The following is a 15523-nucleotide window of genomic DNA, read 5'->3' as shown; positions in this document are numbered from 1 at the left end:
CCTGGTGTAAATTTAGACCCCACTGCATTTAGGAAGTGAGATGTATCATCAGCAAAAGCGTGAGTATTGAATAATGTCTTCTTTTATGACTTCCTTTTCAGTAGACTGAGTTTCTATGGTTACGGATCAAAAAAGAGTACTGTCGCACTTCTTTTTATCAGACCTCTGTCTATTGAAATATCTATGGTTAGTTAGGTTCATTTGCACTTTCTCTTTTTCTATACTTGTATCCAGCCTATTTGAATACATGGTGGCTGTTTCTCCTGTCTGATGAATTCTGTAATCTCTGCTCATGATCAGTCTCTACGGTACTTATTACTGTAGATATTTTTATAGACGACCAGGACTGCATTTGGTTATGCCACAGCATCTATGTGACCGCCAGTGGCGTTAGACAGAAAAAAAATGTGTCAAGTGAAATGCAATACTCTTTGTTTAATGTTTGTTTCAAAGAAGGAAAAACTCCCCTATTCCTGTGCCTTTTTGCACACACTCTCAGACTATCATACCGCTGCTCATATGGCTCTTGTTGCTCTAGTAATGAACCGTTTACTAATGGTAATGACAGCCTAGCAATTTTCACAGCTCTCTATGCTTAAGAAGTCCTCTGAGAATCTGAGCACTCTCTATGTGTGGAGACTGTTAGTAATGTCACACTGTGGGAGTCATTCCCAATTATGTCTTCTTACTCGCTCTCCTTCGTCAGAGTCTCTGGTTATATTGTAACACTATTAACCCTTATATAAAAGTTTCACATGGCATTGTATTTCATGCACTTTTTCCACTAGTTATTAACAATCTGCAACATTGCTATTTAATGGCACTGACCACTAGATGGCAGTATGCTGCAAAACTGATAACAGTGGAACAATTTATACTATTTACTATATAATATAATATAATATAATATAATATAATATAATATAATATAATATAATATAATATAATAACACAAACAAATAACGCAACAGTGTTCTTTTTTCATTTCACCCTCTTTTATTTTTACTCTCCTGAAATTCATAGAAACAGATAAAAAACAACAATCATCTCCATATCAGTCAGGCAGAAAACATGAACTCTAGGCTAAATTTGTGTGCGTTTATGTGTGTGCAAGCCAGTGTGGGTGTATAGTATTTACTCCCCCCAAATTCTTCCCACTGGCTTTGACATCTTCAAAGGGCCTTGTGCCAATACTGCTTCACAGCAATCATATTTGGACAATAAAATAGTGGAGGTGTATAAACAAAATGAAGGAATGTAAGCCTGAGTGAATCTGTATGTAAGCAGGGGTATGTGAAGAGCTTTGCAAATGAATGTTCAAATCCAGCAATTTTGACAGACAAGGAGGACAAATAAGAGATTGGAATGAACATGAACTTTTAAGCTTCATTTATAACATGAAGATCATTCTAGGTCCATTATATTTCTCTTAAAGGGTACACTTTCAAGTACAGTTAATTACATAGACATAACTGGACTACTTTTAAAGCTACATTACAAAATGAAAGCTTTCCAATTAGATAGATAGATAGATAGATTGTTTGATTGATAGATGGTAAATGGTAAATACATTTCAAAATGAGTTTCTTAATGAGTATTTTAGTCCTAATTAATTTTTTGGTCTTTTTTTGTCTTGTTTTCATATCCAAACAAGTTAAATGTACTTAAGCAAATTGCATTAAATATTAAGGCATAATTAAGGCATGTTATCTAAAAAACATGATCGTTGTTCTTACTCTATTGGCAAATGTAACTATATTTTTTTCATTTACGCTTAAAACAAGAAAAGTACTATTTGTCAAAGGGGTCAAGGGCCTCCTGAGAAAAAAAAGCTTTAAAGAGTAAGTTCACCCAAAAAGAGACCAAATAGCCTAGATATTTTAACTATGGCTAAAGCTCAAAACTGAAATAATAATATTATTAAAAAAAAAGGATATTATATTTCCCACGACCGGTGAAACATTCAAATGTCTATTCAAAAAGATAAGGCGGTCTACGTGCTCAGATGAGAGCCGAGTGCGCAGCCTGTTCACATTTAGTGGAATAAATTCGCTCCGCTGGAACAGATGTTGCAGGAACAGCCAGGCACCACTGGAAAAGTAAACCTTCTCTGTCCCTGAAACTAATGGGCAGCAAATCTTTCACCACCATTTCAGCGAATAGCTTTGTCGTCTTCTCGGTTCTGCCTGCGTTGCATTTAGGTCTTACGGCAAGTGATTCAATGCTCGTCTGAGTTGCCGCTCTGTTATCGCCAGATATTTTATGTACACATTTTAGATGATAGCGCATTGTATTTGTTGTAGATTTGTGTGAAAGCTTGGCGCTGCACAGCTTACCCTGAACTGTTTTTAAGCCAGCCATCACTATGTGACTTTGAGGCCATTATTATGTCTTCTTACGTCTTCTGAGGCATCAAGTGGGAAGCTAACCAATCAGAGATCAGGGCGCCGCCCAACGTGCTGCCATAACCAATAAAAAAAATAATAATAATAATTTCGATCATCGTTTACGTGATCGATCATCGCTGTCGCGGTCGAGTACTCGAGTACTCGATCACTGTTGCACATCCCTAGTTTCTACAATGGATGTGTCAAAGCATTGCAAATCATTTGATTTCTGTGTCAGCATATCATAAATAGAACGAATCAGTAGTTTTCTGTCTGGAATTTGTTGCGCCGCATCCAGTGTAGACAGCGTCACTGATTATAATAAGTTATATTGTATTGCGCCACACCGCTTGCACCTGGTGTAGACACAATGTAAGTTAATGTTGCTTTCTAATGCTGTGTTAGAATTTTTATGCAACATTATTTGGAATTACCGCAGGGCAAAAAAAAAAATTCTCTCATAGGCTGTGACCCATTTGTCCTCTGTCCGGAGCTGCTTCCTTGTACAACTGTTGGCGAAAGCTACATTAATGTAATTATTACATTTTGAATATGGATATTTTTCTTACAAAAACACATCGATTCACTAAAGGAGGCTTTTGTTCACCCCCTGGAGCTGTGTGAGACACTTTTTATTATGGATGGGTGCTTTTTATTTAAATCATTTTGGACTGATGCAGTACAAAACCCGCTGACTGCCATTAAACAGCTTAAAAGATCAAAAAAACGTTTTAATATAACTCAGACTGCATTCGTCTGAAAGGACAAAGTCATATACACCTAGGATGACTTGAGGGTGAGTAATTTATGAGCTAATTGTCATTTTTGGGTGAACTAACCCTTTAATATCTCATGCAGTTTTAATTGTTTATATATGCACAAAAGTACAGATAATTATTTTATTTTATTCAGTATAGGACCTGTCAAGAAAAGTACTGAACAATAAGGATGTTTCTGATGTGTTTCAGTGCTATTCTGAGATCAGTGAAAGCTCTATTTACAGCACTGTTCTGAAATAAGACAGAGCTGTCTGAGTGCTTCACTGAGATCAGCAAGAGCTTAGATCAGTAAAAGCTGCAGTTGGGTAGCTTGTCTGAGAACATTTAGAGATGTTTGAAAACTTTAAATAAATTGTTGTGAGAACTTTAAAGAGCACTATCCTCAGATTAGTTTGAAATTGTGTAGAGTACTGGCTACTTCATTAAGATGAGTAAAATCAGCTGTGAGAGGCTCTAGCACTGTAAATATATAAATTTAATTAGCCATATAGTTATGTATATTTAAATGTGTAGCCTATCTAAATCTCATCCTGATGCTTGTGGGCCATGCAGTGATTCAGAAGTGATACTTAGGAGGAGACTGGAGTAGGTAAGGACCATCAAGCAGGTGGGGAATGGTCAAAAAAGCAGATTCTACAGCTGCCACATTAAGTGTGTGTGCATTTGTGTCCTATCATGTACATGTCTAACTGTCTTTTTCCCTTTTATTGTCCTTTATATGATTATCTGGAGCAATGCATTCAACAATATTTCACAAGCTGCAACATAACCATTCTATTATATCACAGTCATCAGGAATGTCAATGTCACAGTCCACGTGTGTGCTTGAGAAAGGGATACTTGAAAAAAGATATGCCCCCAACCCCAACCCCAGCTGCCTTAAATCACCAATCCTTGCACAAATACAGTAAGAGTTGGATCTAATGGGGATGCTGTTTTACTTCATGATTGATTTAATATCAATTGGTTTTGAGACTGAGGGTAATTTGAAAAGTAAGTGGATATGATTGGCCAGATATTCCTTTCTTATGCACTCTTTCTGCTCCAGGTCTCTCTGTATCTATTTTTTGTTCAAGCCTCTTATACTCAGAGGGCAAAGGAGGGTGAAAACAAAGGGACACTGGCATATGCATATTGATGAAGAGCATTGTCCGTGACAAGGTGATTTTCAACATTTCAGAGGCAAACAAAATAAGCAAGAAGCAGCAGGGCAAAATCCTTCATAGATGATACTTTCAATTGCAGTGTGACTTAATTGGTAACCTTATTGAATTGAGAGGGAAGGAAATTAAACATACACTATGCAACTAAACTGTGATCAGAGTTACCATGGAAGCATCGCACAGCATACCAACCTGTCAGCAGAGTCTTGCTTCTATGTATCGCTCAGATACATCCCCACCCCCTTCCCTCCTGTATTTCCTATATGGAAGATGAGCCTTAAATGCCTCTGAGACATTGGTAATGGTGGGAGAGGTGACTTTCACCATGATCAGTGAAAATATTTTGGATGTTTTTAATACCACCATATACCAAAAGACAAATATATTGTCCTGACAGAAACATCTAACCTCTGAGAAGAAATGACATTGGGCACATTAAAGTCATGGCTGTGAAAGCAGATGTGAATATGGCTGCTTGGTCTTTAGCTTAGTGCCCCATGAAAGTCTTGGTATTGTTCTTGGGGCATCAGAAACATTGTAAGTCTCTATCTATGCCTTGTCAAAGCAATTGCTTGTTACTGTTTCAGCTCTACAGCTGCTGTAATACTGCAGACCAGAGAAGCCCCCCTCTGTGATTATCTGCAACTGTGCAGCAGTGTGGTTCATCTGTCCTTCTTCGCTCTCATTGAGCTGCAGGAAAACCTGCATAGGACTTTTACCATGACAACAATACACCCTCTGTTAATGGCTCAATGTCAAACTCATCTGCTATTACCATCAAACAGAAGCCTTGTTTAAAATATGGGCTCATTCTAAAGCCCATTCTCATCCATCTAGAGGCTTTTAAGTATGAGAACTGGAAGCCTAGCTGCACAAAGGCTGACTCTCATATCTCAGGTCTCCTTCTGCCACCCCCTGTGGGTGTTGTTTTTTCTCTCTTGTACATCCTCCAGTCTACCTCTCTTTCGGGCATGTGGTCAGACAGTGGTAATCTGATCAACCACACGTGTGCTGTTCACCATTTCCACACACTCAATTTCCTCCAGGTTTTCTGCAGCATTCTTTCTCTCCTGACATTTTTTCTTGGAGGGAGGCAAGAAGGTGAGCAGGACAGGGACAATGGCCAAACAGTGGAAGGCGGTGATGATGGTGGTGAGAAAGAAGCACCTGAACAGTGTGCGGGTGAGGTTTGAGGGCACGGCTGCGAGAGGGAGCAGAGCAGCCCCATAACACAAGTAACTCTGAAGGGCAGGAACTCCATGTCGTTCCAGAGCTAGTTTCACCCAGCGTGTACGCGTGGATTCCCGGCCTAGAGCAAATGCAGATACCAGTGGAGCACTGGAGTCTACAGCATAGTTCACCCCATAGATCAGACACAGCACTGAGACGCAATCCAACTCTACACGCCACAGGGTCATGAAACCCACCAGCCCAAACTCAACAGAGGCTACTGTCACAGTCAACCAGGCATTCACCAGTGGGTCGGCTGCCAAGAAGGTGGAAAAGAAGAGCAGAAACAGAGCTGCAATACAAGAGTTCTTCAGGGGTGCTCCAACAGATGAAGCATAACGGTCCATATACACAAAGGATGGATTAAAAATTATGAATTTCACCCTGGAGGTCAGCGACAACTTCCTTAGTGTGTCCAGCAGGATAGACATCTCCTCTCGTTTGTTTTCTGTTGTCTTGGCCACTAGAAACATACGTGAGGCTACCACATCAAATTCCCCATCCGCACGTTTGGCAAAAATGATATCGTCCGAGAAATGCACAAATCGGGGTTGGCGCAAAAAGCCAGACCGCAAATGTTCTGTGAAGTTGCTGCGTGACAGGCTAGTGGTGATGTTCAGTCCATGAAGGTAGTTGAGGTAACTCTCAAACCAGGAGATACGTTCAAAACCTTTAGTGTATTCCAGTAAGTCATCTTGCACGCTCGTGTTCCAGTACTCAATGGACTCATAAATGTAGAAGCCAATCACAGGGCTGTAACTGCTGAAATACCGTTGCTGTGCATGGGTGTATGCTATAGTGCTTGTTTCTGTGGCAACCACATTACTAAGATCTGACCCTTCACTGACCTGAAGGTAGCCCATGAGGGCAAAGGAAACATAAATTAAGTAGAAGAGAACCACAAATGGTTTGACATAGGTGTTGGTGATCCAGTCACAGTAGTACCGCTTCATAAAGGCTACCAGCAGGTGACTTTCATAAGCACGCAGTGGTCCTGCTTCTGTGGCCTCCTCATTGTAATGTGTGTACATGAGAAAGCGATACCACGCTGGCTTCTGCTGCAGCAACTCAGGCTTTGGTACACGCCTGCAGAATAGACTGTGACGGTAGTTGTTTTCCAGGTAGCCGGCAAACACTAAGTTGGAGCCATAGAAGGTGAGGATGTAGAGGTAGTTGAAGAGGACTGAGATACAAGCATTTCGACAAAAGAGACGCACAGCCTCAATGTTTGTGAATGGACTGGCCCCGATGCCGAAGGTGACCACATGCAAAGCCGTGCTAGCTGTGAAGGGCAGCATACAGTCAGAGAAAACAGCAGCAACACGCTCCTTCACATGCTGGTCCTCGCGGGTACGTCGCCAAGACGACAGCATCTCAAATGTCCCAAACAAGCCATGACCTGAAAGAGATGAAGAGAGAAAATACATCTTTCAGTGATTTATAAACCTTAAATGAAAAACGTGAAGTGAAATGGTCTAAGCATAGCTTAGAATGATTTTGGCAGGCAACTCTTTCAAATGACATAAATGGCTGCTGGGAAAAGTGAAGATGTAAATAATTGAACAAAACGGTGACAAGACAGTCACTCTGCAGCTGCATCGCAACAATAGATGTGAGGGAAACCGGCACTGCTTTTTTTTTATGGACACAGCTAAATCAAAAAGTGTTAAGCATGCAATGTAGCATTTATACATCCATCAGCAAAAAAATCCAATTATTATCCAGTTTAATCTATACAAACGGTTACCTATAGAGAACTCCATTCCTAATTTGAAGCTTATCATCATCACCGGTGCAGTTTCCTGGAAAATCCATCAAAATAAAGAAAGGATTGAAAGCCAATTCATAGAAGCCTCTTGGCTACCACCACCTCTATTTACAGAGCATGATCTAACTATAGCCCAATCTCTCCTCCTCCATCTTCACAGCTGTTGAATTTGTAGCTAAATAAATCTCAGTCACACTCACGATAGCCACATGTCATGTAATATTGAGCTGATGAAAGGAAAAAGCCTTATGGATGTGAGGAAGGCTGACAGCCCCTGTGGCCTTGGGACTTCATAGAAGCACAGAAGCCCAAGACATTAGGCAAACTGGGTCAGTCTACTTTTAGAAGTTGATATAAAGGAACTCGGGGTCCTACAATTGAAACAAACTCATCGTGATGAAGCTAACACTCTTAAACCATAACATACATGTACATGTTTAACTTGTGCTTTCACATTGTATTGTATTTTTTTTTTCTCGTGCTTTTTCCTCTCTGGCTTTCTACATGACTCGCTCATGCAGGCAGAGTGAGCAGATGGCTCTCACCTACAGGGTTGCCACGACATCAGTGACTCATCATTCATGACGGAGTTTCCCTCTGTCCGATATGACCACCAGTACTGCCTCTCACACAGGCCTGGGGTGTGTGCCCAGCACAATAGCTAGCAGAAACACCAAACAGCAATGGCCTGACCTCTTGGCCTCCATGATTGGAAGTTTTCTGATTTTCTGATTTTTCTCAAATTAAAATAATGGGCGGTAAATAAGAGGAGATTACGGCTAAACTAAACAATCAAGATCTGTGAGTAAAACAAGGAAAGTGAGAGAGAGACTGTAATTTCTATCCTCATGCTGTTTTCTCATTTTCCTCACACTTTTGCCTTCGCTCTCTGCCACAAAATTTTTCTTCTTTACTAATTGAACCAACTATTTTTTTTTCCAATTAAACAAAATAAAGAATACCAATGTAACACACAGACTGATTCTTAGTATGCAAATCTCCTAGACATCTTTGTTCATCTCCCAAGATGCAGTGCAGTCTTTTTCTCTTCATAAACATGACATTAATCTTAGCAATTATGGCCTATAATATCTCTCCCTTCCATCTTTCCATTATCTTCAGAAGACTGTCAAATGTTCCCAGCTGACAGCTAATGTCCTTGTAATGGAATTTGTTTTAAATAAAAGGCCGGTGGCCTACAGAGATAAGGCCAATTGTTTTGTCAGACATCCGTTATGTTGTACTTATATCCCTGCTTTTCTCTGAACCCTATTCAACTCAGTATGAACAACCTGGAATTATATTAATATGCAGTGACTCTGGGCAGCTCTATCAAGTTCTGTTTTTAAGCTAAAAAAGTGCTCTCTATGAGAGCTCTGTAAGAAGATGCTGTCACTCGGGATGTGATTGGAAACCAGTGGGGAGAATTCTGAGATTGCTGACGTTGAGTGGCACAATTGTCAAGGTTGAGATTGAAGTGTAGAAGCATTATAAGGACAACACAGATGTCAGTCTTCTTGAGAAATGCAATAGTAATGTTTTGGAGCGGGTGGCATTGGGGTCAATCTAAACTCATGGTTTCTTGCCAAGCCCTTGTTTTTCTTTTCCATTTTTTCTTCTTCTCATTTCTGTCTTTCACCCCAGCCTGTTATTTTCTCAACAGAGGCCTCCACCCACACATGGCACTAATTGTTGTGGGTAAGAGATGGCCAATGAGAGCAAGCAATATGGATGTGATCTGTCAGGATGCATGTATGCTTGTTGGTAATTAGCTGCAAGAAATCTGCCCGTGTAAATCTATCTGTTCCACATGCACACAGCTGATTCACCCAGAATGGCTCATGGGCAGAAGACAAAAGAAGGGGATGGAATTCCTCTAAAGGCTGTCTTTTGAGCTCTATTAGGGAATTCCTTTGATGTGGAGCGTTTAATTTTTAATAATACACCTTGACAAAAGTGCAATGCAGAGCTTTCCGGCCAGTTGAAAAGGTGCACTCGTTTAACCTGACAGCCATTTAAAATACAAGCAGTCACAGTATGGAAATGGCAGATCAAAAGAACGGAACGAATATGCAGACAGCAATGGCGACTAGTGATTAGAGAGAAAAGAGCACAAATCACTGGGATGATGCAAATACACAATCATTTAAAAGTTTGAGTCAGTTATTCAGCAATTGATCAAAAGTGACAGTAACGAGTTTTACATTGTTAATTGAAAATTCTATTTCAAATAAACGCCATTCTTTTGAACATTCCACTAATCAAAAACTGTTTCCACAAAAATTTCAAACAGCACAACTATTTTCAACATTGGTAAAAAAAAAAAAAAAAAGGTTTCTTGAGCACCAAATCAACATATTAGAATGATTTCTGAAGAATCATGTGACATTGAAGACTGCAGTTTGCTGCGGAAAAAGCTTTTTCCATCACAGGAAAAAAAATACATAAAATGTTTTTATATTTCATAATATTAGTGTTTTTACCATGTTTTGATTAAATAAATGCAGCTGTGGTGAGCATAAGAGACATCTTTCAAAAAAATATAAAAGAAAAATTTGAATTACTTTTGAACAGCAGGGTACACTTCTGCATAATAGGAGGACAGGAAGGCGCAATATAATCTCACCTAACATGACAAAAGGGATACCCAGGTATGTTGAATTGTATTTCCCTCCTGTGAGATTGAAAATGCCTGCAGAAGTGAGTGTAGCCAGGCTGACGGTCACCAGAGCCAGAAGACCCAGCCATGGCTTTGTACGCACACAGTCTCGCATTGAGCAGCACAGCATGGCCAGCGAGAGACACAGAGCCAGGCTAAAGAGCAGCGGCCGTTCTGATACCCGACTGGTCATTTGGAAGTCCCTCTGAAGAGAAGAGGAAGTGAAGGGGTATAGGCTAAGCTCTAGATGAGCCTTTCCAAAGTTCTCCAACTCCTTGCAGAACAGCAGCTCCCAGCTGGCCGCTACCACTTCGTTCAGTGGGCTGGCCGCTTGCAGGTAGTACGTGAGTTGAAGGGCTCGAGCAGTACGCACCCCGTCTCTCCCTCCACCTGACAGGACTCCGCCCAGCTGGTGCCCAATGTAGGCCTCCCGCCCATCTTTGAGTTTGGTGATGGGATAATGCAGAGTGGGTACTGAATGGTTGGATGCCCGCGCTGACCTCATCTCCTCCAGAACTCGCAGGATGTCATCCACGATGCAGCTCTTGCTGTCATCCAACAGGCAGAGGTGGGCAAAGGTGTAGTTGAATCCCAGCATAGGAACCTGGATCTGAGTAATTGTGTTGTGTAGCTTGGGGTGGAAAAGAGGGGGATAAAAATATGTATATAGATTTTACTAATAAGTACAGGTAAATACAAATAAACAAAATTTGAACTAGTCAATGAAAAGATATACACTACCATTCAAAAGTATGATCAAAAATACAGCAAGAACAGTAATACTGCAAAATATTATACTTTTTTTTTATTTGTTTTTATTTTTAGATCTTTTAATTGTTATTCCTTTTATGGCAAAGCATCCATTACTCTAGTCTTCAATGTCAAATAATCTCTCTAGTATGCTGATTTTGTGCTCAAAAATCATTATTTTCTATAAATATTGAAAACAGTTATGCTACTTATTATTTTTGTGGAAACTGTAAAACTTTTTTCAGGAATCTCTGATGAATAGAATGTTCAAAAGAACAGAATAAATAAAAACATTTTCTAACATCTATGCTGCTTTATTTTGATTGATTTAATGCATCCCTGTTGAATTAAAGTATCAAAAAAACAAACAAACAAAAAAAAAACCTGGCGAAACACTGACCTTAAACTTTTGAATGGAAGCGTGTTATGTTCTTGCAACATTAGGAATAATTCAAATGAAAACTTTTAATACACAAGAGTAAACTGTGATTGTCAGTATTTCAATGCATTTAATTGCAAGTATCTTGTTGCCAGGCAACAAAAAAGCATGTTGCTGCAGGAAGAATGTGCCAACAGTTTTACTTCCTGTATAAAAACACAAATGCAACATTAAGGGAAAAACTTTTAGACTTTCTTCTAAGGCAATCCATGTGCGAGGAGCATTGATTGTCCTCTGAGGTCAGACTCTCTGCGTTGTTAATGTCAGACTGATTAGACTGTGTCAGACTCAGATCACCGGGGGAGGCTGCCTCCTCCAATGGTCCTCCAGCCTCTTCAAGCAGCAAAGAAATGTCAGACACACACCAGTCAGGCCTCTAATTGCTTAAGCTTGATAATTTACCCTCAGTTGGAGACTAAAACATGACATCTGCATGGCCACAGTCTCTGACGGAGACAGACGCTCCAAATGGACTGTCTTTTCTTTTGTAGGAAATTTGTAGGAAACAATGGGCAAAGAAAAAACTATATACTGTATACTATTCAGAATATAATCACCTCAAACTCTTTGAACCATGATTTTTCCTTCTTTCAGAATCAGATCAGATCTTGGCATACACAATTGTCACTGCATGGCTCAGCAGAGGAGAGCAAACCTCTTGCCCAATGGTGGCCTGTGATACAGTGAACAAGGTTATACCGAGACCTGTTGTGTTATGGTGCAGAGAGAATATAAAGAAAGGCTCTATTTCTGGAATATACAATGCATTGTGAATATTAAAAAGTTCTTAAGACGTGGTTGCAGCTCAAGCTTAGTTCATTTAGCTCAAGAAAATTGAAACAAATGTTTCCAGTTAGAAAGGATGAGTCTAAATGCACATGACGTGAGTATTTGCATTAATAATAAAGTGTCTTTGCTAGCAAAATGTCAATCTGAAATGTTTAGCCACAATTTCATCTACATTCCACAAAAAGAGGTACAGTGCTTATTTAGTTTTTGCCAGAATTGTATTTATTTATTTTGTATTTTTTTTTTTGCGAGTACAGTATAAGCAGAAGTTCCCAGCATCATATTTCATATTGGTGGTGTCTGGGGGGTGAATTTTGGAGCTGGACTGAGAAGCTGTGTTACAGGAAGATAAAGTAGGCCACAGGCTAACACTCTGACCGAAATTGCATAAAATATTTCTCATATTTAAAAAATATATGATCCAGTGAGAGCTGTGGGAAGAGAACTTTCCTTGAAATCCAGTTAATATCAAAGCACCTGTATTCCACAGGGGAATTAAAGCTACAGATTTGTTCAGTGTTAAGACATTTTGAAAGAGTTATTATCCAAGTGATTCCTGAGTACTAGGAATGAGTTATGAAATATTAATCACAGAATTATCTTCCAGTTTTCCATTTACTGTGTGATTAGCATCAGATACAATATTTAAACGAAAAAGATTATTACATAATCACAAAAATTGTGTTTCTATGCAAATATAATCTGAAAAGTGATGAAAAGGCAGGAAAAGTTGTAAAGCTGATTAAGACGTATATTTTTCTAATTATCTGGAACGTGTGATTTCCTTTTCACTTATTTTCCCTTTATAAGAGAAAGATAAGCTTCAAGGAAAGTTGGATCTCTCAAAAAGAAGCTAAATGAAAAAAAAAGAGAAAAAGATAGATTCACGGAGCCCTGACAACAACACTATTGTAGTAGAAACTGTTGGATCAAAGCAATAACTCCATGGAAATGTTACTCACCTTTAGGACTGAGTTGACGTGGTGAGGGTCCAACACGCTCCCCCTGCGCGAAGTCACGATGACCCGACCATATCTCCCGGGTGTTTGCAAGTCTGAGTAGAGGGTGTGTTTGGATCGGTTCACGGGGAACAAACTGTCCACCAAGTTCCCCTCGATCTTCGCCAGGCTGTGTTTGGGAGCTAACAGGTACTCCACGTTTTCCTCTATGCGGTATCTGCTGAAGCTCGCGCCCAGCAGGATGGAGATCAGCACGGGTGCGGAGGCGAAAAACACTGGATGATTGGCGACAAAGTGGCCCAGTTTATGGAATGACGTCCTGAGCCCTTCGTGCAACACTTGTCGCAACATCCTAGAATGCAGCAACAGCGCAAGGGCGATGAACCAGCATCAGCATCAGAGATCCGGAGCATCAGTGTTCAACCCACGCAGCTGGATCACTGAAATGATGAAGCGTTGCGTTGAATCTCATCAGGTCCTTCTGGGTCAGAGACGTTTTGTTAGTAGGCTACTGCATTTACTTTTAAGAAAAAGATAAGTCGGAATGAAAATGCATGTGGCAATATCACTGTGCGAGACTTTCAAAGGCTCGACTTTTCTTTCAGAATTCTGTCAAGTTATTTTGGGGCGCAGTTTCGCGCAACCCAGACTTTGGCGTCGCTATAGTAATATATCCTTCAAATACCTCGAAGACTTTTTCAACAAAAAGGAATCATTAGACTATTATGATTTTTTGATGTAAAATCCCACATCGAGAAAGCGCTCGAGTAACGAAACGTTGCTATGCTTATCTTTTCAGAATACCGTGATTTCTATTTACGAGCATTTATTTTAGCGCAATTTTAGCTAACTTTACCTTAAACGTCTTTTGAAATATACACTTAGCCTATGCATATTTTTAAGAACCCTCAGACGATTTGTTTTGAATTCCTTAGGGGTTCAAGTCTTTATTTTGGGGTAAACATATACCCCTCTACTCATCCCCACCCCATAATTCGCACCCTGGGCAATAGTGGTCACTGGAGTTACAGGTTAGGCTATTCGTAGAAAGAAAAACCCTAAACCAGCACGACGAGCTGAAACGTGGCTGTTTTTAGGTTTGTTTGTTTAGATTTTTTTCGACAGGGAAAGGAATGTTCTGAATTATTACCAGTCACGTCTTTGCAGTTTCATGCCATCTGAGAGACCCAATTTCCATAAATGCGTCGTTGATCCGAGTTGAAGGGATGATATGCTCATTTGTCGTAATAGAAACGAATCTCTTTTCTTTTTGAATACATCCACAGCGTCTTAGAGAGGATAAATCCACTTCATATCGGTGTATTTTCAACAGTGAACTGGTCATGTACTTACAGACAGTTTCAAATGCGCAAATACAGTTTTGTGTATTCCATTATCTATGAGCTGCGTCTCAATGATCCATATGAATCCCGTACCGCGCCCAGCACGACCGCTATCCGCTGTTACCAGTCTGAAAACACGAATCTCCACCACCGACCCGCGGTGCAGAATGCGTGCGGGCTCCGCGCAGCTCCAGCTCGGCCACTTGTGTGCATTTCCTTTCCGAGCTAAGGCATTCGTTTGCTGCGCAAGGCTGCTCCACAGAAAATATTTACAGACGAACGCGATGCGGCACTTAATTGCTCAGTTACGGAGCTAATTCAGAAGTTCAGGTTTCCCGAAGAGCCGGCCGGTGAATGCCGGTGGTGCCCACACCCCCAGAAGACCTAATCACGGGAATGGTTTTGTGTAAAGGCGAAAGGAAAGCTTTTCTGATTGGTCTGTTAACGTTAGACCATACAAGAGATAATAACACACATAGAGACAACGGTTATGTGACAGAATGTATTCTGTGTGACATCCTGTTAAAGACTGACTATAGAAACTGTTTGCAATTACTATGCTAATTTACACGTAGCCTACAAAAATATTTTATATATGGGCACTTTATATTAGCCTACAGACAAAATGATCACCTTTATAACAAAATGAATAGGGAACATTTGGCATGAAAAAAAAAACAGGTGGCAATTCTTTAGCTCATTAAAGCAGGTTTAATTCTGATTGGATAGCCTATACATGTTTTTATCGTTCATCAATGGGGAAAAAAAAAGCGTTCTTGAGTGATTCCAACGATATCGTTTCTCTTCGTCTTTATCGTTATAGCTGTGGTGTGGACTCGTATATACTACTATAGTGAGATATACTTTTAGAAACGTACATCTTTATTGTAATCTTTATAGTTGTCATGCTTTGTGTGAACAGGCTTTCACAGATGTAACAGACTTTGTTCTAATATTTGCCTCTACAGAAAGGGAAAAAGTGTTCAGAACCAAAATTCAGCCACTAGGATTGATTCAGCACCATGGACAGAGATTAACTATACTATATTTATATAAAATATATTTTAGTCTTTAGCGCACTTTCTCGGAGTCAAAGCGTCAGTGTCTAGGTGATTAGAAATGACACTAAATAAGTCACACTACCCAGGAAGGGTCACCTCTCATCTCGACAAATCACATGAATGAATGCAAGCATATGAATGAGTACCGGCACTTCTTTTTCCCCCCATTTCAATTTTTTTTAAAGATGAATTTGGT

The 15523-nt window shown here is 40.0% G+C and overlaps 1 protein-coding gene across 1 annotated transcript; it reads right to left on the bottom strand.

The window, feature by feature from the left end:
• Nucleotides 1-973: 973 nt before the first annotated feature.
• LOC127945987 (patched domain-containing protein 1-like) lies at nt 974-14599 on the bottom strand. Its single transcript, XM_052542221.1, has 3 exons — nt 12927-14599; nt 9954-10617; nt 974-6958 (listed from the first exon to the last, which is right to left on the bottom strand). The coding sequence occupies exons 1-3, from the start codon at nt 13272-13274 to the stop codon at nt 5307-5309; spliced, it is 2664 nt and encodes an 887-aa protein (XP_052398181.1). The 5' UTR covers nt 13275-14599; the 3' UTR covers nt 974-5306.
• Nucleotides 14600-15523: the final 924 nt, after the last annotated feature.

This window comes from Carassius gibelio, chromosome A24, assembly GCF_023724105.1.
Source record: "Carassius gibelio isolate Cgi1373 ecotype wild population from Czech Republic chromosome A24, carGib1.2-hapl.c, whole genome shotgun sequence".
NCBI lineage: Eukaryota > Metazoa > Chordata > Actinopteri > Cypriniformes > Cyprinidae > Carassius > Carassius gibelio.
Note: the sequence above shows the minus strand (reverse complement) of the source record. Positions and strands in the feature narration are given on the sequence as shown.